Source organism: Amborella trichopoda, chromosome 10 (assembly GCF_054954075.1).
Source record: "Amborella trichopoda isolate Santa Cruz 75 chromosome 10, AtrichopodaSantaCruz75HAP2 v2.0, whole genome shotgun sequence".
Lineage (NCBI taxonomy): Eukaryota > Viridiplantae > Streptophyta > Magnoliopsida > Amborellales > Amborellaceae > Amborella > Amborella trichopoda.
Genome location: NC_142345.1, coordinates 38,162,076 through 38,177,482, shown reverse-complemented (window position 1 = coordinate 38,177,482; position 15,407 = coordinate 38,162,076). Strand labels below are relative to the sequence as shown.

The following is a 15,407-nucleotide window of genomic DNA, read 5'->3' as shown; positions in this document are numbered from 1 at the left end:
TCTGTGACAAACAAATGGATGCCCTTGACAACAAAACCCCTACTGGCTGGTGTGGCATCTCCAAAGTTTCATTGCTTGGTCTTCTACATCAATAAATGCTTGTCCATCTACAATGAAACACTTAATGGTTGTTTTCAATAATCTTCTGCAACAAACCATATTTGGGTATCTCCTGCAACAAACCATAAAATTTTATCATGTTTATCATCAGGTTTTATTTTGGAGAATATCACGGTTTTTTTGTTTTTGTTTTTCTAATTTTTCCTAAAGGATACCTTGACAAGGTCACATCATGAGAGGGAGCTGCTTCACAGTTGACCAGGTATTACCTTGCCTCGTACTATGCAAAATTATATTATCTTGGTGATGAACTCCATTTTTAATCATGTTACAAACTGATGGGCTACAGATTGAACTTGTGATTGAACACCAGCCTGCCATTTAAATAGCAGATGTTATAAACAGCCTGGTTTAGCTATTGAGGCTCATCAAGCTTTGTATTTTGCTTATTGCTGTTGCGGAGTATTCATCTCACTGGACCGAGCTACGGCACTGGCCTGTGTATCATGACCCCCCTCTCCCCTCTCTTGCACTCTGTTTGTATCTATGTATTTACTCTCTCAGCTACGGATCCCAAATTTTGGGAATAAATTTGGCATACATTTTATTTAAGCTTGCAACCTTAAATAATCAAAGTAGGGTGTACCTCCAAAATTTATCTTAAGATGTAATTTTGGTGTAAAAAGTTCTTAGAATTGTCTGAAAAAGAGTAGCGTCTTTTGCATGAATATGGTCCCACTATATCAATAAAAGAAAGCCTCATGAGCTCGTCCTTTGGTTGGAGTAAATATACAATCAACCAGAGTATGTTATGCTGCCTCATACCAAGAGATTGGTGGAAAGATTCCACACTTTTGTAAGAGCATGCTGTCTATTTGCTCCCTTGGTGAAAACCAACCTTAATATTTTGGACTCTAATTTGAGGATATAAACCCATGTTGTATAATGTCAAAAAAGTGAACATTTGGAGGGCAATAACTATATGTGGAAGAACTCAGAAATCCTTTTTTTTTTTCTTTTTTTTTTCAATAACCATCATGATTCTGTGAACATTTGGAGGGCAATAACTATATGTTGAAGAACTCAGAAATCCTTTTATTTTTTTCCTTTATTTTTTCAATAACCATCGTGATTCTTAGATGGCTCTCAAAATTATGGTAAAAAAAAGAGAGAAGGAATTTGCAAGCTGCTTAAGCGTACAATATGTGCTCCCATAGGAGCAAAGCTGTAATTGCATGATTAGTGCTTTTATAAGCTAATTGTGTGTAAGAAAAAAAGTTTATATAATGAAGTCACCTTGAAATTTAAAATTGAGGTACACCTTTAAAATCCTCGAAGGCTGTTTTGAGGTTGGAAAAACAACTAGTTGACATGATGACATCAGATGTATAAACATAGAGGGGAAAAAGGAATTTTAAATCCTAAAAGTACATAGTGGAACACATTATTTTCAATATTTTCATGCATCTGCTTGATTCGAACTATTTTAAAGTTTAATTTTTTTATAATTAGAGATGAAAATATGTTCTTACACCATACTAAAACTTTTTGATAATAAAAATGCATCTTATGACAAAGTTTGCTGGTGTGCCTTAATTTGATTTTTAAATATTAAAACCTTATGTAAACTACACCCATTTTACAATGAAATGAAAAAGTATCTATGTTGACCGGTGGAAGGATGCACAAGCACTCTGTGAGTTTACAAAGCCATATTTAGCCAAAAGTTATTTGCAATATTTTGGTTTTTACTTATTATTTAAATAAGATATTTCTTTGAATTTTGGGATATAGGTTTATCTTTAAATTTATTTTGATCAATATCTTATATTTTAAATTTATTTAGTCAATTCTATTTATAAAGATAAAACTAAAACGTGAATTTCATATTATTATTATTATCATTTTTAAATTAAAAATATTCTTAATATTTTTAATATCACACCTTAAATCCTAATATTATTTTTTCTTATATTTATTTATCTGTCAAAAAGCGAATAAAATTGAAACGAAAATGTCCTTATCAATAAAATTGAAACCAAAATCCCTTTTTTTTTTTCTTTCTCTATATCAGTTTTTTTATTCTATCTCCTCTCTTTGCCACCCTCTTTCTTCTCTTTTTCTAAAACATGTCCCCTCTCTCTCTCTCTAATCCTTCTCTCTTTAAAACACGTCGCCTCTTTCTCTCTCTAACCCATATGGGTCTCCTAACCCATATGGGTCTCCTGTGTTATGTCATGCTCTGCACTTTTCATTTCCTTCCATTAGAAAACCCTAACCCTTTCTCTCTCATTCCACTTGCCGATTTCCCCTCCAAATCTAGCAGAAGCAGGTCCTCCCACAATGGCACCAACTTCACTGAAATTACAGCGGTCAGGACACATTCGTTGGATCTGTAAGTCAGATTTCCGGCAATCAATGGCCAAGATGATAAGTTTTTTAATGAGGGCCTTTGCTGATCTTGTAGTGAATTTGGTGTTCGAATATGGCCGAAAGTCTTACCAACGATTTTTGGGTTGATAGGACGGCTGGAATTTGATATTAACGATGATTACTGAGTGGGTGAGTAACTGGGATCTGAGTTTTTCGACGAGTTTTACTAGTACCAAAATAGGAATGATATTTTACAGGTGAGGTAGCGTCGGGATCTGAGTTTTTGTTTTCTAAGAACCCTCTTAGATGCCAAAACAATAATCCCAAATATTTGGATTCCACCAAGTTCATGTACTTATATAATTTGAAACAAAATAGACGGGAGCACGAGCTACAATAGAAAAAATAAAGCATGAAACACACAATCTACAAAAACATAAAGATTTATATAGTTAACCCTCGTAAAATAGGCGAGAACACAAGCTATATACCAATGAAAGTTATATTATAAATTTTGAGACATAGAGTTTTTTCTATGACTCTCGATACGAGTAAACCTTTTTAGACCCAATCTCTCCATCGGCACCGTCGTCGATTTCTCATCTCTATTCCACATTTAAATCATTGTTCGGGAAGAAACCATCTCCATTCCAGTCAAGGAGGATATCCTGAAGAATCTTGAGAGCAATTGATACTTTCTCTCTCTCAATTATATAGTTAAACCACTCTCCAAGAGGAGATTTTGGAGAACCTTGAGAAGAATCGATACCTTCTCTCTTTAAAGGGGAAACTACCCAAAATTTTCATGAGAATCGCTTCTCTACAAGAAACCAGACTCTCAGTTTACAAGAGGCACATTTATGACATTAATCTTCATGGGAACCACTTCTCTACAAAAAACCAGCGTCTCAATTTACAGGAGGTACATATGTGACGATTCTTTCCGTAGGAAGTTCTCTTGTCTCTAAGATAGACCTTTTTGATGCTGACGAGACCATGCTTCTCTCTCTAGAGGAAACTATCTTTTCCATATAGTTACCCAAATAGGGTACACAAGTTCTCTATACTTTCATATTATATATATAAGATTAAGAGCCCACAACAAATATGAAACTTCCTATGTGTTACATATATCTAAAAAACCAAGAAGATATATCCAGAGTCCTAATCCTTTTGGAATTTTATTTCCTTTAGGAAATTTATCAATATCAATCTCAATCCCACATAATATGAGATTCCTTTATATGGGTGATTTTAATAATCATCATATCCAACAATATCGACCTTGATATAAAAAATCACCCGTTCACCATGCCAATATCCAATGGATAGATTAATAAATTGTTCATCTTTCGCCAAATAAATTCCTTTATAATTTTTGCTAAAAAATTATGCCTACCATCATATTTCTGCACCTCAAATAAAACACTCGCATACTTTGTCATTTGCTTTTCTTCAACAAAATGTACAAACACTAGCCTTGTACTGAACCATGTGCTCTGATACCACTTGTTAGGATTTAAGAGCCCTCTTAGATGAGGAAATAGGAATCCCAAATATTTGAATCCCGCCAAGATAATGTACTTATGTAGCTAGAAACATAAAAGCACAAAGATTTACGCGGTTCTCCCTAGAGGGGCTATGTCCAGGAAGAGACCATATTCATTCCATAGTTAAACCATTGTGGATGAGGAGAGCCTCGAAAGCAACCGATATTTTCTCTCTAAAGGGAAAACTACCAAAAATCTTCATGAAAACTGCTTATCTAAAGCTCTCATTTTACAGGAGGCATATCTGTGTTACAGCAGGCACATCCGTAGCGTTAATCTTCACAAGAACTGCTTCTCTACAAGAACCGCTTCTCTACAATAAACAGTCTCTCAATTTACAGGAGGCTCATCTGTGACGTTTCTTTCTTCATAGGAACCGCTTCTCTAAAAGAAACCAGGCTCTTTATTTATATGAGGCATATTCGTGCTACATGAGGTACATCTATGTTGTTAATCTTCATGGGAACCGCTTCTCTACAAAAAATCTTCCTCTCAATTTACAGGAGGTACATCCGTGGCGTTTCTTTATATAGGAAATTCTCTTCTCTCTAAGAGAAGCCTTGTCGATGTTGATGATGCTGACGACGCCATGCCTCTCTCTTTAGAGGAAGCCACTTTTTTAATATGGTAACCTAAATAAGGCATACAAATTCTCTGCACTTTCATATAATGTATATAAGGTTCGGAGCCCACACCAAATAGGAAACTTCCTATGTATTACATCGATCTAAAAAACAAAGAGATATATCTAAAATCCTAATCCTTTTGGAATTCTACTTTCTTTAGGAAACTTATCAATAACAATATCAATCACACATAATATGAGATTTTTTTATGTGGGTGCTTTTGGATAATTATCATATCTAAGAGAGCTTTCCGACGACTTTTTTTGTAGAGAGTAAGAGTTCGGTCACAAGAGAAAATGAAATGGGGCTTTTTAGAGAGAGAGAGTTTGGGCATAGAGAGAGAGAGAGAGAGAGGAGTGCCTAATAACACGTGACGGCACTTTAGTTTCAAACTAGACTTTTTTACTGAAGGATAAATACAAAAAAAAACAGTATTGGGATGTGATACCCATACTATTGAGGGTAAGATGTCTAGTAAGTTAATTTTGAAGGGTATTATAATTTTCCCTTTATAACATGAGCACTCTAACCCTCATTAACTTGAGAATATTTTTTTGAGTTATGTTCTCTTGAAGCCGACCTTAAATCTCAAATATATATGTAAAAGAAAGCCTAAAAATTGCATTTTTTTTTAAGCTGCGGGCTTCTCTTATAAGACTCAATCCCTTTCTTTTTATAAAAAAAGTGCTTAATACAGTGATAATCAGGTCAAACAAATTTCCCTAAAAAGAAGCGATCTTTCATGTGCTTTATATCCTCGTTTTTATCTCTTATAGGAAGCCTTTTCTTGTGTTTTGTCATTCTTTAAAGTTTAAACTATTGGTACTATTGGTCTTATGGAGAGAATAAATCGTTCAAAATAAATTCTTTTAAGAATTTTTAAGCTCCGCTAAAATACCCTTATTTTGACTCACGTTTCTCTCGAAGCCCTCTGGTACAAAAATGTGCCGAACCGACACAACTTGAATATAAAAACTAGTCCAGCACATTTTAAGCCAAACCAGAACATTTTGTATCGGACGGGCACAATTTCAATATAAACAAGTCTGGCACATGATGTGTTAGACTGGCTGATTTCTAATATTAGAAGCCGGTTTGACACATTTTTTAGTAGCCAATTCGATACATTTTGTATCAAACCAGCATATTTTGAAGATCAAAAGCTGCTCTGACACACTTTTATGCTAGAACAGCGCAGGTTGGATATTACGTTTTCGGAAAAAAATGTAGGTTAAAATGGCGGTATTATAGTTAAAAAAAATCAATTGTTTTGCTTTTTGAGTGGTCAAAATGAGGGTACGTTTTCCAAGACCACCACATGCTCAGCATCACACTTTAAAGGGGATGCCTAGAACGACAGTTTGGGGGTGTCTAATTTTCCTTGATGCTATACCCACTTCATGTAATGCAACAGGAAAGTGACGGGGGTTCAACCAATATTGAAGGAAATGACTCAAATATTGTTTTATTAGGCAGGTTTGCTCAAGTATTTGGTTGCTTTGTTGTTTGACTTGGCAAAATTACGAGTAAATATGTTAATGCAATTTTGGCCAGTGGAGGCTTAATCTAACCTATGAAAAACAGGAATGTCCAAGAAAAGAGAGAGAGGCTTCCAATAACTGTGAGAAAGGGAGTGTCCAAAATAAGAGAGGCCGAGGAAATATGACAACAGGAATGCCTCAGCCTCCGCGTCCAAGGCTGGGCTCGAGCCCGTCTTGGCCCAGCCATGGCTCAAAGGCTGAGGCATGGATTGGGCCATTGAGCCATGGACTGGGCCAAAGGGCCTTCACTAGGTGGGCCAGTCAGTCTCTTAGCTAGGGGGTCCGGCATGGCTTTGTTAATGGTTCGAGCTAGACGGGCCAAGCATTAAGCTCATGTTTTATAAAAAACGAAAATGGTCACACTTATGGACCTTGGCCAGGCCAGGCCAGCTCAGCTCGGCCACGGGGGCTAGATTTAAAACCAATTGTGGCCAAGCCACAAGTCTACATTTCAAGCCTGGGCAAGGACCTTGGGTCAGATTTAGCCCTTGGCCCTGGTTATTTAGGGCCTGGTGCCCTGGCCCATTGCCAATTTGCCACCACTAAGAGATGCCAAAGGGTTTCCTACTTCGGCAGAAGCAAACCGTCTATCTATTCCCTTGGGCAAATTCTAATTCCAGATCTACACTCTATGCACTTCAAAACAATAATGTCCAGATCTACACTCTATGCACTTCAAAAAAATAATGTCTAGAGATTAAATTGAGACCATCCAATTTTTTGATAATAAGATCTAATGTTAGAAAACTTGCAATTCAAATTTTATCTTTTAAAAATAATCATCTAGCGTAGCGATTCTTACATAGTTCCCAAAACTTTAGATTCGAAAAATGTTTGTGAGTAGGACTTTAGCCCGACAGAGAAAACGGATAATATATGCTCCCATAGGAGCATAATATTTATAATGGACGCTCTCCCGAAAGAGAAAACGGATAATATATGCTCCCATAGGAGCATAATATTTATAATGGACGCTCTCTCGAGGTCCTAAGTTGGGACTAAATGTTAATATCTCTCTCCTTCTCGGGAGCCCTTGACTCAACTAAAACACAATAGTCAAAAGAATTCATGTGTGGTATTGATTCCATTCTACTTCTATTATAAAACGATATCCCCTGTGATTACCCTTTGCTACTTTATTCTAACTTGCTTTAGAACTCTTTTAAGAGATCTTAGAAGAGCTTTGGCTGAGGCCTGAAAATTGAAATGCAACAACAAAGCTTAGAGCTGCATGGGACCCACTCTTTTGACAATGTTGGCCTTAGATCCTTGCCACCATGGAATACAAATAAAAAAGAGTGATAGCAAACTGTTCATTTACTCAAATCTAAGTTACAAAAATTGAATTTTGAGTTTTGTTGTATTTAGATCTAACTCTACAAAAATTAGATTGTCTCTATTCAGTCTTGAGCCAATAGTTTTTTTTTCTAGCATATAGAGAATTGATTTCTTTCTTTTTTTTTGAGATTATTCTATGGGTAGTAGAAATTACATCTCACAAATTTATATATTTACCTGAGGGAGTAACTAGAAATTAGACTCCTGAGGGAGTAGGAACTGTTTTGGAAATAAAAACATACAGCATGAGAGAGAGCTTGAGATAACATGAATAAAAATGATATAATGGTTGTTCTCCCCTCATTGGAATAGTATAACTCAGGGTAAAGTATGAAATTATTGTAGTCCCTTCAATGGAACAGTATCTTATCAAAAGGAAATAAGAAGAGACAAGCCATTAACAGGCACTGAAAGTTTTGTGGGCAGGGGCATGGTTGCAATACTGAGTTAGGGGAGAGGCTCTGGGTATCTAAAAAAGAATGAAAGAGACAACCATCATTAATAAGACCAACTTTCTCTCTCTAACAAAACCAAATCCCCATTCCCACCATCCTACTAACACCCAAGAAAGCATAAGACCAACTTTCTCTCTCTAACAAAACCAAATCCCAATTCCCACCATCCTACTAACACCCAAGAAAGCAGCCAACTCATAAAACAGTTCACATGCATAGGACACTGTGATGCCTCATCAAAGGAGAGAGAGAAGAGACAGTTTTTTTTAGAGAGAGAGAGAAGGACTACTTTTTTTTTTTTTTGGGTTTCAGGCAGTGATAATCTTTTCTCATGGTTTATTCACAGATAGAAGTTACAAAAATGGACCCAAATTCTGCATGATTAAAAATCTCTCAAGTCTTTTCTTGTCTCTAAAATTTGTCCTGTAGTTTAACCATTTTTTTGCACCTCCTCCATATCCCAAGGCTTCTTTTCCCCATCTGTAATCAAATCCATGACCTCTTTTAAGCAAATCTATCTCTCTATAATGAACCGCCCTGAATTCACTAGCCTAGCCCTAAGATAAGATTCCCTCCTCTCCTTTCTCTCTCATTGCCTGTGTCAGACTCCTCTCTCTCTCTCTCCACACATTCCCTAAAAAAGGAAAGAAAAACACCCACTTCACACTCTCTCTCTAAAGCACCGCCCCTCTCTCTCTCTCCCTCACTTCACTCTTCTCTCTAAATCAGTAGACCCTCCTGTCTCTCTCTTCTGCTTATTTCGTAAGCTTGAGTATACAATGTGCGTCCCCTTGCCTAATATGGTGGTGGGTTTTCTCCCTCTGGTTCAGATCATCATCATATGATGATAGTATTAGCATTAGCATAGTCTGTTTTCCTGGTTTTTGAGGTTTCACAGTTCAAACAAGCTTCCTATTAGTATGGGAAACCGAATAATGCCTCTGCTTTTTGCCTTTGCCGTTGTGTTTGTTGCTATGGCACCTTCATCTTCAGCTGCTCCTCCAGGTATTTAAGCACCCTTCCCTGCCAAATAGCTCACTCGCTTTCGCTCTATCTCTAAATCTCTCTTTCTCTCTATTCTCTGTTGCAGGTTTTGTGAAAGATTTCATATCAAGCACGTTTTCTTCTCTGTGGAAGTGGCTCTGGTCTCTGCCTGTAACTACTAAAACAGGTACAATGTATAGAAGGATAAAAATATCCCATCTTTTCTCTTCTCTGTGAAATAGGATCTAAAGGCAAAATAACCCATTTATTTTGCTTTTCATGTAGAAATGAAAATAAATAAAAGAACCCATCTTTTTTCTCTCATTTTTAATGGATCTTTTTTTTTTTTTTTGCAATTTTTGATCTGTTAAGGGTTTAGGAATTGGTTCCTGTGTTTAATCTTTCATTGGTTTTGAAAATGGTGTAGTTGCTGTGCTTTCTGGGCGACCAATGATGCAGTTTGAGAGTGGATACGCAGTTGAGACTGTGTTCGATGGCAGCAAGCTTGGGATTGAGCCTTACTCTGTGCAGGTCTCACCTTCTGGGGATCTACTTGTACTTGATTCAGTGAATAGCAATCTCTACAGGGTTTCACTTCCCTTGTCTCGATGTAAGTCTCTCTCTCTCTCTGAACCCAATGTCCCTCTTTTTAGCTCCAATGGGGTTCTCTCCCTCTCTCTCTCTGAACCCAATGTCGATCTATTTAGCTCTAATGGGGTTTTTGATCGCTCTCTAACCAATGTCCCATATTTTTAGCCCAAAGGAGTTTTAATCTCTCTATCTGTGAAACCAGATCTTTTTAGCTCCAATCTCTCTCTACAAAATTCCATCTTTTTACCCCAATGGGTCTTTCTCTCACTAAATCCAAATTTTATCTCTTTATATCCAATGCGGTTTTGGATTTGTTTCTCTAGCTCCCAAATTCCACCTTTCCAGTTCAATGGATTTTAAGCCTCTATGTTTCTTTTAGATCGGAAATAAGTTCCATGTTTTCTAGCTCCAATGGATATCTCTCTCTCTTCAAATCCCACATGTCAGCTGAAACAGGGATTTTGGGTTTGAATGTATGAGAGAGAAACAGATAGCAGGGCAAGGCTGGTAGCTGGATCAGCAGATGGGTATTCTGGGCATGTTGATGGCAAGCTAAGAGAGGCGCGTATGAACCACCCTAAGGGTTTTGCAGTCGATGATAAAGGCAATGTCTATGTTGCTGACTGTATGAACATGGCCATTAGAAAGATAAGTGAAACAGGTAATGTGCGTTGAGATTTAACCCTAAACCCCCAAAACCCTAAAACTTCGTCAAAACCTCGAGGATGAGAATTCAGAAACCCAATTTGAGGCTTTTGGCCTCTCTTCTAAAACATAAATTGAAACTTCGCTCTCTTAAAAAACCCAAGTTCCGCATATTAACCTCTCCTTTTACAAACTCAAATTGAACAATTTGATTCTCCTCGCAAACCCACATTGAAGTTTTGATGTCTTTTCAAACCCATAACAAACATCATGATTCTCTTCACAAACCCAATTTGAACACTCTGATCTCTATAGAATAACCCAAATTGCACTTTTTTCCTTCTCTCATTGAATAGAGAACAGCCGAGTATAACATGTTGCGCTCTCTAAAATCCGTGCTGAGCTTTTTATACTCTCTCTCTCTCTCGGTTCACAGGAGTTACCACCATTGCGGGTGGGAAGTGGAGCAGAGGAGGGGGACATGTGGATGGGCCAAGTGAGGAAGCTCGGTTTTCAGATGACTTTGATGTGGTTTATGTTGGGAGCAGCTGCTCTTTGCTAGTGATTGACAGAGGAAACCAGGCCATTCGAGAGATTCAGCTCCATTACGACCATTGTGCTTACCAATATGGCTCTAGTTTTCCTTCAGGTAAAAGAACAGAGACTTGCTTTTCACGAACTGCTCTCTCTCTCTCATACACACACGTGCGCACACACACACATAAAAACAAAGTCTTGACCTCTCTCTCTCTCTCTCAGGTTAAGACCCAGACTCTATGTTCTTACTTATTTATCTCTTTCTCACCACAGCTATAGTCATTGTTATTACTTGTTAGTGAATCACATGATATGCAGGGATTGCAGTGATTGTTGGGTCAGTGGTGTTGGGTTACCTGCTTGCCCTGCTTCAGAGAAGAATTGGAGGTCTGGTTTCTCCTAGTAAGGTTAGTTCTTTTTGTTCTCATGAAAATACTTCAAGGTCTGAAACCTCGCTTACGTATGCTATACTGGTATACTTAGAACAGATAGGCTCAGCCTTACCTAGCCAAGTTGTTGATGCCCCATTAGAGTGCATTCCTCGTCAATTGTTTGCATGACATCTACTACAAGTCGTCTCTCTGATTCTTGTCCATCAGAGACAAGACCATATGTTGTTTCTGTTCTTTCCTCTCTAGGAAATCCCAGCACGGATAACTTAGTACAACGATCACCTGTTCTATTTTGTTGTTATTGATGCTGTTGCTCTTCCATGGTAGTTTACTGTGAATTCACTCCCATCTTAATCGGAAACATAGAGCTCTAGAGAGAACCAATCTTAATCTCCATTAAGAGAAACATGCATTTCTAGAAAAGGAACCAAATTCCCATGTCAAGAAACTTGCACCTCTAGAGAGAGTCCATAATGAGGAAAGTGCATTTCGAGTTGGTACCTTCTGATCAGGTAAAGAGAGAAGTTGCATTTTGCTTTGTTGAGAGAAAAGCAACTGGACAGCTAGAGAGACATACAATTCTATACATATATGTTATGGTTCTGCGTGGGAGTGAAATAGCAGTTCTAGGGAAAGAAACAGTGAAGTAGCCATAAGAACAACAATAAATGGATTTTGTTTTGCTTTTTTGGTAATTTATGGTAAATGAGTGTCTTCCTCTACAGGATGATTCAGACTACCCCATGAAGCTAAACACCTCCACTCCAACCTACCCACCGTACAAATCAGGTCGACCACCACTGATACCATCTGATGACCCGGAACTTGAAAAACCAGATGCCGGGTGGGTCTCTTTTGGCAAATTCTTTATCGACATTATTGCTTCCCTGTCCGAAATCATCGGAGCTTTCTTTTCCATTTTTAGAAGGAAAAACCAGACCAACAAGAACCATAGCCAGAACCACCACCATTACCAAACCAACAATCCACCAAGTTCAAGGCGATCAAATTGGCCATTACAAGATAGCTTTATAATCAGAGATGAAGATGAGCCCCCACCTCTTGAAACTCGAACCCCAACTCCTCGAAAGACTTATCCTTTCATGCTTAGAGACCCTGAAAAGTCCCATAGTTTCAGGCTTGGCCATGGGAGAGTTTACTATCATGGAGGTGAGGGAGAGCAACAGATGGAGAGAGAAAGAGGTCAGCATGGTCGGGTCTATTATCATGGAGGAGAGGGAGAGCAGCAGCTAGAGAGGGAGAGAATTCAGCCTCTTCGCCATTATTCTTCGGTTGCGGAGACTTACTACGAACAGAGCACTGATTCAAACAATGAAATTGTTTTTGGAGCTGTGCAAGAACAAGGAGGAAGGCGAGAAGCTGTGGAGATTAAGCCTGTGGATTATGGTGATCCCATGTATGACTACCATAACATAAGGCCAAGGATTAATTCAGTGGGGTTTTCTCGCAATTTCTGAGAGAAAAGAGGGAAAATTATAGAATTAATGGATGGTCGGGATTGCTCTTATGGCGGGGAGTAGGATCTGGACTGTTAGTTGGAAGTCTGGATCTTGTTCATGTAATGTAAAATTATACCTACCTCTAAATCTTTCTTTTTATTTTTCTTTTGATGGAGGGAGATGGGTTTTTATGGGTTTGTGTTATGTTTTATGTTGGTGGAGGGGAAGCTTTTCTATGGGTTTTGTGGATTAAAGAAAGGGTAGGTGTAGCAGGAGGAGAGAGGAAAGTTGTGTATAAATATTAAAAGTCTTCAGAGGCAGGTTGCCGTTGCAAAAGGCTGGTTTATGCTTTGCTGCTGCATCTGAAGAGCATGTCTTTCTGTTTCTTTTTTCTTCTTTTCAGGAATTCCACATGCTGCCCCATCTCTCTCTCTCACACATACATCCAAACTTACAATCTTCTCTCAAAGCACATCGTCTCTCCTCTGCTCTAAATCTCTCACTGATCAGAGGCCCCTTTCTGTCTCTCTTTCTTATCCAAAGTACGCACCCCAACAGACTCTCAAACCAGTCTCTCTGTCCTCTCTCTCTGTCTCTCTCTCTCTCACACACATACAAACACACAGACTCTTTCACATACAAACACACTCACACACTCTCTCTTTCTCTCTCGCACACACACATGCAAACACTTCTCTCAACGCAAACACACTCTCCGCCCCCCAAAGCACGCATCCAAAGGCACTGGCAAAGCATAGACTCTCTCTCTCTCTCTTTCTCTCTCTCTCTCTTATTATAAGCACATGCACTCCTCTCAAAGCACAGTTTATCTCCTTGGTTCTAACTTCTAAACTTCCAAGTCTTTCAATGGTCAGGGGCACATCTCTCTCTCAAGGGTCTAATTTTAATATTTTTTTCCACATCTCTTCCCTCTCTCTCTGTAATTTGATCCCCTCACTTTCTCTTATAATTTAATATTTTCTTGTAATTTGATCCCCTCTCTTTCTCTTATAATTTAATATTCTCTTGCCTGAATTGGAAGTAAGTCCTTCATCTTTTACTTGAAAGCAGGAATGTTTTGTGGGTTTGTGAGCACTGGCATGCTTATGCCTGCTGAAATACTTGTTTACTACTCTCCTTTTAATTTCATAATCTAAATTAACCATTTATTTAGTTAACACTTTGTTTTCAAAGCTCAAGAAAGTTAAAAAAATAAAAGAAAAATAAAGACTCTTGTCAAGCAAGAAACAAGGGGTTAACTTAATTGCTCCTCTATAAAACTTGTCCTCTTTGGGGTTTTGGTGCCTGAACCAACGCAGCCTCATCCAAAAAATGTGTGAGAGAGCTAACATACTCATTTAGATGCAGTCTCCTTCTATCTTGGATCTAAAATTTCGTAGGTCACAATTTCGACCAATAAAAAAAAGAATATGAAAAATTGGCTGCGGACCTTAATATAAATTATTTTGAATTTTATTTCTACACCATTCAATTTAGTTTTTCAGCAATCATCAAATCTGCATTATTTTTTGAGTTACATGGTCTAATCTTAACCAAAATACATTTAGTGTTCTTTACCAATCATGAGATTTACACTATTTTTTGAGCTACATCATCCAAACTAACTTAAACACTGCCTTTAGATCTAAAATCCATCGGAAGGATGGTAGGTAAAGAAGAACATCTGGATAGTTGCATTTGGGAAGGCAACCAACTTTTCAATCAGTAAAATAAGACAATGACTAGCCGTTCCTCATCCCTCACTGGTACACCAGTTTGCGAACTTTTCCATTGATAAGATAAGACCATGCCATCAGCGTCTTGAAAGGAAAAAAACTTTATATAAGGTTGTAACTTTAGAATGTAGAATTAAGGTGTACCTACAAACTATATCGTAAAAACATTTTTTGAAGTTCGGAAAACTCTCTAATTGATTTTCTCGACATTGAGATATATGAATATAAAAAAGAAAAAAAAAACAAAAAAATATTTGAAGTCCCAAAAATAATGCATCTTGCAACACATTATCTGGACTGTCCATTTTTAGGATTTTCATGTGTTTATAGATCTACTCTGATTTGAGTCTAAAAAAATTATGATTATAAATAAAAATGGATTATTAGGCCGTCCTAAAAATTCTTAAAACCAAAATTACATTCTTAAGTTGAAATTTAGCGGTACACCTTGATTGTTTAATGTTGCAACCTTATGCAAACCACACCATCTTAAAAATGCCCATTCAAATAAGAATTACTCAATCTGGACCAGTTTTCAAGGGGACTTGTCATGCTCCCTCAATATATCGGGAATTGGGCAATTCCTTCCAGGAATTGACTGGTTCTGTCAAAGAACCAGCCATTCTAGCCCCACTTTTTTTTTTTACTATCAATTTTAGTTTTTCTCATTTTTTAATAGGCCAATTTCTAAAACGCCAATCTAAATTGACAATTCATCGACCCGGACCGGTTCCCAAATGGCCCCGCTCACCTTGCCGTTACGGATTTTTAAACGATCCAGACAATACAAAACTCCAATTATATGTAAAAGCCGCCCCCCTCCCCCCCCCCCTCCCCGGCCCCCTTCCTCTCCTTTGAAAGGCCCTTCTCTCCCCCTCTCTCTCCCCACACGCCATTGTGGAAAATCTTATGCTTTAATATTGAAATTTTATGTTATATATTTTGGAAAAATGCATTGCTGGTCAGGGGACGCAATTCTACATTAACATCCCTAGAGACATCAAACTTCCATCTCGAGGATGGACGCAAAAAGATGGCAGTTCCAAAAAAATCATAAAAATTATGGTCCAAAATTATTCTTAAAATAAATATCATTTATAATGTTTATTTTTATTTTTT

General features: G+C 37.7%; 1 protein-coding gene and 1 long non-coding RNA gene across 3 annotated transcripts; both read left to right on the top strand.

The window, feature by feature from the left end:
- Window positions 1-179: 179 nt before the first annotated feature.
- LOC148780212 (uncharacterized) lies at window positions 180-745 on the top strand. The gene is made up of 2 exons (XR_016042994.1): window positions 180-322; window positions 410-745. It is a non-coding gene; the product is annotated as an uncharacterized LOC148780212 (long non-coding RNA).
- Window positions 746-8,696: 7,951 nt separating this feature from the next.
- LOC18427530 (uncharacterized) lies at window positions 8,697-12,888 on the top strand. Of its 2 annotated transcripts, none has more exons than XM_011622586.3 (7): window positions 8,697-8,948; window positions 9,034-9,114; window positions 9,355-9,537; window positions 10,009-10,179; window positions 10,600-10,812; window positions 11,028-11,107; window positions 11,818-12,888. In XM_011622586.3, the coding sequence occupies exons 1-7, from the start codon at window positions 8,864-8,866 to the stop codon at window positions 12,568-12,570; spliced, it is 1,566 nt and encodes a 521-aa protein (XP_011620888.1). In that variant the 5' UTR covers window positions 8,697-8,863; the 3' UTR covers window positions 12,571-12,888. The 2 variants fall into 2 exon arrangements, with proteins under 2 accessions (XP_011620888.1, XP_006836639.2); XM_006836576.4 differs by having other exon boundaries at window positions 11,019-11,107.
- The last annotated feature ends 2,519 nt before the right edge of the window (window positions 12,889-15,407 follow it).